This window comes from Papilio machaon, chromosome 12 (assembly GCF_912999745.1).
Source record: "Papilio machaon chromosome 12, ilPapMach1.1, whole genome shotgun sequence".
NCBI classification, from domain to species: Eukaryota; Metazoa; Arthropoda; class Insecta; order Lepidoptera; family Papilionidae; genus Papilio; species Papilio machaon.
The window spans coordinates 3,191,948-3,197,901 of record NC_059997.1 but is presented as its reverse complement, the minus strand read 5'-3'; the positions used below and the strand labels follow the sequence as shown (position 1 = coordinate 3,197,901).

Sequence of the window (5,954 nt, the reverse complement as noted above, 5' to 3'; positions counted from 1 at the left end):
GGCCCTGTGGCGCAATGGATAACGCGTCTGACTACGGATCAGAAGATTCCAGGTTCGAATCCTGGCAGGGTCGCGATTTCATTCTTTTTTGAAACCAATATCATTTTAATTTTTTTTACATATTCCCCTTCTTTTTTGTTTTCACTTGTTCACCTTGATAATTAGCTGTATTGTTTAACGTTTTAACATCGTTGAGTTAATGTTTGGTGAGTAAATTTGTACTATAGCGAAATAATTTGTTTCCTGTATCTCAACTTTATCACATTGTAATAAAGTTTGAAATCTTTTGACGTACACCATTTAAGGTTACAAGCAATTTTGAACCCTGTTCCATATCCATTTAAAATTCAATTAAGAATATCGAAGGTAGTGAAGTGTAAAGTAAGCTCGCAGCTGACCAAATATTGTAAGTCGCGATAATTGGCCGTGATGCAATCGCGTGATCACCGCATCCGTTGCGAAGGCCTCAATTTCGTAGATCTTATGCGAATAGAGAAAAATTCTCTTTAGCATTTAATGCAAGCAAATTGTATGTGACAGAACATTACTAAGATCTTCTGAGACAGAAGGTGTAAAGAAAGTAGCTTTCTGCTCCTAAAAATATTCTCCAATTATTAACAAATCTGTTCAGTATTGGTATATTTTTAATAATATGAGTTAGTCATAATATAACCGTTTTTCTCAGTTTGGCCTAATCTAGTTTTTCGTAGGTTCGAATTCGTTTCATTGGCACCTCTTGTAACATAGGATTTTGAAGATCGTGTGACATTCAACCTGTATTTTGTCCTCAATGTGTCATAGCTCGTAGATCCATTTTTGTGCACCCAACATAAGCCAATTTAAGTAATCTTAGCTTCGATTATTTTTCATTTTAATTATGTCTAATGTTGCATTAGACATAATGTTTATGTAGTGAATGGTAGGGAAAAATTATGGAAGGGGTTCACGACTTGTTAGTTCGAAAACAGAAACAAAAAACATGATTTTAAATACTCTTTATTTTTAGATGTTCTGATTAATATATAAGTAGTTTTCATTTGTAAAAATCAGTGCAAAGATTCAAAATCGAAACAAAGATGTAATTACTGACAACGAATTGTAAAGTCTAGTCTACGCAGAGATACAGTTTGTGACGTGTTTGTGGTGAGATGATGACGAGATGGCAAGCGCGTGTTCAGCTTGCCGCTCTCACCACCTCCGACCATTCTATCAACGATACAATTTTCCCGACACGCTACGCATCCTTCAATAACTAAAACTATAACAGTCTATTAAAATCATAATACGCCATAATAAGAATTATATAAGATAATTAAAGCATTTTCCCCTTAAATTCAAAATAAAATCATAATAGTTTCAAATCGATAATTTGCCTTTAATTTTTTTTATATAATCATTAATTTTTTTCACTTTACATACACTATATACAGTACTCGTACTCGGCGCAAGATTTAAGTTAAAAAAGAACTCTTGCGTCTAGCACTTGAATCCAAATAATTCTATAACTCTAATAGCAACAAAATCGCCATGCAAAATCACACTCGTGAATTTAATCAACTTAAATAATATAATAAGTAAATCGACTTTAAATCGATTCACGTCTTTGATATAAATGGAAGCATCGTTTAGAAACTAAGGACCTAGAAGTGATTTAAATAGAAAATAAGATATAAACATACTAAACATGTACATAATACTCGTAATATGTCCTCAAGTTTACATTGTCGTTTGATACAAAATATAGTAATATATAGGTGGAGATAACTGTAGATGTTCCGCAAACCACTCCATATATATTTACAAATTTGTTTACGTCCATCTCTCTAAGAACTAGTAAAGCTTTGTACAAAAAAGAAAGGCTATCAACAAAACAAGCGGCCGACAATGCCGCCGTTGCATTGCAATGCTCAAGTCTTCGTGTAATGCCACAGGTTAATTAAATTAATGTAGTTTATTGATCGTAACGAGATCGCATTAGGATATCATCTGGAGACGATGTTCACTGGAAGTGGGCACGGGTCCGCCGGTGTGCCGGCACTGCCCCTGCCCTCGGCGCTTCGTCCCCCGACGTTCACGTTTCACCATAAATAATAATGTCCTTATAAACCTAAGTATCATTTAGCACGACATCGGCCTGTCTGGTTGGTCTTGTTTCTCTGGAGTCTGTAACAAAGAAAGTTGAAGGTTAGTTGACTTCATAAAATTAGCTCGCCATATTGTAAACAATCATGTCCGATTACACTTTCATTCCCTCGAGCGTCGCACAGTCAACGATTGCGACGGGTACTATAATCGGACGCCACATATCCCGCCTGGCCGCGTCCGGCCATCTGTCACCACATATGCGCTGTTTCATCACCGTTTTTAATTCATTAGCGTACTTACAATGGGTTAGTTGTTTGCTACCCTAATTTCAGAACGGGCATTGCGACGAATTGGTCTATTAGCCAATCCACCGCGGCCGTTTAGAACTCGGCCTGCAATTTCGCTCTAGCTTTCCAAGTATCGGCAAGTGTTAGATTACTGTTTCCCGTCCGCTCACATCCGCGCCGCAGCCGCGCGGCCGCACGTGGCCATACCCTATTTACGGATACGCGTCGAAGGGAGGGCACACACATGTCTCGAACGCGAGACTCTGCAAGAGCGAACACGTGAAATCCCTTTATAAGAAGAGCATTGTCGGCCGGATAATGAATAGGTGCGTCGCATTTATTTAGCTATCCGCCACCACGTGCGCCGGCGCAGCTGTGAGCGACCGTTACCCGCACAATGGCCGCGATCGATTGGCGACGGAATCCAGGCGATCGGCAAAATCGCTGCACGTGTGCAAAGTCCGCGACCGCGCCAAGCGAGGCAACTTCGTCTACGTCGCTGCCGCGGTTTATCATTTCGGAGAAGCGTAAAGGTAATCGTAAAACTTTCACGCGCGCGATTTATGCGCGCCACGGGGAGACAAAGACGTACAGAGGAGCGGCACGGCGGCGTGGGCGCGGACACCTGGCGGCTCGTTACCGTTGCCGGCGGGCCGTGAGCGTAGGCGCTTCGACTCCGCGGATACATTTATCTGGCTTCGTTCCTATCCGAGACCGATGCTCCGATGCTCAACTTATTTATTAAATTGCCTTATATTCATGAACCAACAGAGCTACGTTTCTTAATTGATTTCGAAAGGCGCCATGCGGGCACTAATTGGATGACTAAGTGCTATTGACTCACATAGCGCGACTTATAGGAGGATCCTCTTTTGCTTCACGTTCGAGCGATTAACATCGATGTGAGATTGAGTACAAAAGATATTATTGAAGTAGCGGTACAATCAAGAGACAAGAAGTCGACAATAAAGGGTGTTGGGTTTTATTAAACGCTAAAGCGTGTCGATTAAAGTACTCAATTCTTGTTATGGGCGGGACGAAAAGGCAAAAGATAATTCGCGAGGGAGTATATTTGACATTTAGGAATCGTGAAGGCTAAAGGGCAAATGGGCAAGAGATTAATGAAACCTTAATGTTTTCGCCTTTGTAGAGAATGTTTTAAACCGATGCAATGTGCCTGTGAGAGTTATACGGGAAGGCACGGGGGCAATCAGAGTCGTGAGAGTTCCCGGCGAGTATCGTGACCGCGCGGGCGCCGATGCCCTCGGAGATACCGCCGCTCGCCTCCGCTTCACGTGGCAAGACGCTGACTGTTTGCACGATCGAAGGCTTTGTTCTTTTTTCCAACTCGTCTCGTAGTCCGATATCGAATTATACGAGAGCGCCAGCGTCCTTGCGAGACTTTATATTAAATATTCTGGAATGCAGTCACATTAACCGACATTCCAACAGTTCCTGTATCGTGTAGGCGTTGTATTAGTAAATAGCCTAGGCGCCCGAAGGCTAGTCGTGTTTTCCGTGCAACATAGATGTTAAGTCATGATAATCAAAGTTGTTCGGTGCGTAAGTAAGAACGGTAGCGATTCAATACATCGGACAAGGATAAAGGTAATTGACAATTACCGGCAGCTGTTGCATTGCACGTGATCGGTAACTAGGCGGCTGATTCTAAACTGACGTCTATAAAGCTGCAAGTAGCAACTATTAATTACAAAAAGTCGTAAGAGTTACGAATGACGCGCAACATGTAGAAATGCGTTTAGATACGGTTCTTTACTTTGATTGCTCGTTAGTGAAATTACTATTGCATACGATGAGATGTTATTGCGCATTTAGTCAGCGACAGTCATGCAGTAGTAATGTTAGAGTGGCGGCTCGCGTCTCCTAAATCACCGTCCTGAATACTTCCCTCGGCTGCAACAACTGGCAGTGATTAAAATTTACGGCGAGACAGTACGAGCACAGCGGCGCGGCGGTTGCGGCCGTGTGGACGAATAAATCCTGCGGGATGCACCTGCCGCGGCCGCCGACACCGGACGATCTCGGCTCGCCTCGCCCGCCTGTGCACTCATATATTCGATTGCACGGAAATGAACTTTGACAGTACATTAATAGTGAAGGAATGACGAAACGACTCCACGCAGGTGTGAAACGGAATGTTGAACGAGGCAACATAAATATGTCGTTGAATATTCAGATTGTATGTCGGTACATGGTCGTTTACGCGGCGCCGGCGCAGGTGGCCGCGTTTCAAGGCTGAAATTCAAAGCGGTCGTCATGCGTGCGCGCCTAGCGGTTTATAATGCGCCTGCTTGTTTACCGGAGCCCGCTGATTTCACGACGGTATGACGTAAGCCACAATAGAACAAACAAACCGAACAATCAACAATTGTCAATCAGCACATCGTACCGTCCTCAACGAACATGTACTCCGGACACATCATATAGACCGCAACGCGAGTGTAAAAATTTTACTTTCGAATCTAACAAAATTAATGTTTCTTTTTTATGGGATCTGATCTTATTGTTTAATACATTAGACATAATGTATATAATTTATAAAGATTTTACTAAATTTGTGCGTAGCCACGTGTTGTGAAACTCAGCATCTCCGCTCTTACCTTCCCGCGCTTGCGAAACGCGCAGGTGCACGCCGCAAAAACATCGACACGGCCGATTTCATTTACTTTTTATGCAATCGTGTCTATTCGTTCGTCGCGCCACAACAACTCTTTATATAAATTAAAGTCTGAATCAGTATTTTCATCTGTTGTTAAAAATGGAATGTCAAAGTTTTTTTAAAATTGCACATTACTTTGTTGATGTTTTGATACAATTTATGTGGATCACATCATGAAAGTGATAACAACGGTAAGGTGTCTGACTTGATTTGATTGACTTACCGTGTGTGTGGAGTGGTGCTGCGGGGGCTGCGTCCTCAGGATGGTGTTGGGCGCAGCGCGCACTCCGAGCGGGCGTCGGCGCGGCCGGGGCGCGGGCGTGGGAGCGGGGGAGCAGGGCGCCAGCGCGGCTTCCGCGTCGAACTGCCCGACGGCGGGGTGGTTTTCCAACGCCGACTGCAGGTCGCAGATGTAGTCTATCACGTGCTGTATCACCTCCAGCTTCGAGATACGCCTGTTCTTCGGCATGAAGGGCACCAGGTCCTGGAGCTTTGAAAGGTACATCTGGATCTCGGCGTTTTCGCCGTCGCGATGCCGCTGCACACGACCGCCTGCGATCGCCGGCACCGAGGCTCCGGTCGCGCACATCGCCGTTATGGCTTTCATCTCGAGGGTCACTGAACACGTACACTGGTATAACGTAACACGAAACACGTGAGCTGCGTGCGAGCAGTGAGCGAGGAATGAAGAGATGCGCGCAGCGACGCGGTATTTATGTGCACGGGTGGGGCGCGGGGCGGGCCGCGGCGGCCAATGGGCGCGCGGGGCGGGGGCGCCGAAGCCTGATTTTCCCGTGGCCCGCTCGCCGCGCCGCCCGCCGCCGCCCGGCCCTGGCTAAGGCCGTTGCGCTCATGACACGCACTTTGTCCTGTGAGCTTGTTTGTTTTGAGACTACTAAATG

The 5,954-nt window shown here is 44.7% G+C and overlaps 1 protein-coding gene and 1 non-coding gene across 2 annotated transcripts; one reads left to right on the top strand and one right to left on the bottom strand.

The window, feature by feature from the left end:
* Positions 1-73, top strand: Trnar-acg. The gene has a single exon. It is a non-coding gene; the product is annotated as a tRNA-Arg (tRNA).
* A 1,653-nt stretch (positions 74-1,726) lies between these two features.
* Positions 1,727-5,749, bottom strand: LOC106713827 (protein extra-macrochaetae). The gene is made up of 2 exons (XM_014506704.2): positions 5,276-5,749; positions 1,727-2,163 (listed from the first exon to the last, which is right to left on the bottom strand). The coding sequence occupies exons 1-2, from the start codon at positions 5,657-5,659 to the stop codon at positions 2,119-2,121; spliced, it is 429 nt and encodes a 142-aa protein (XP_014362190.1). The 5' UTR covers positions 5,660-5,749; the 3' UTR covers positions 1,727-2,118.
* Positions 5,750-5,954: the final 205 nt, after the last annotated feature.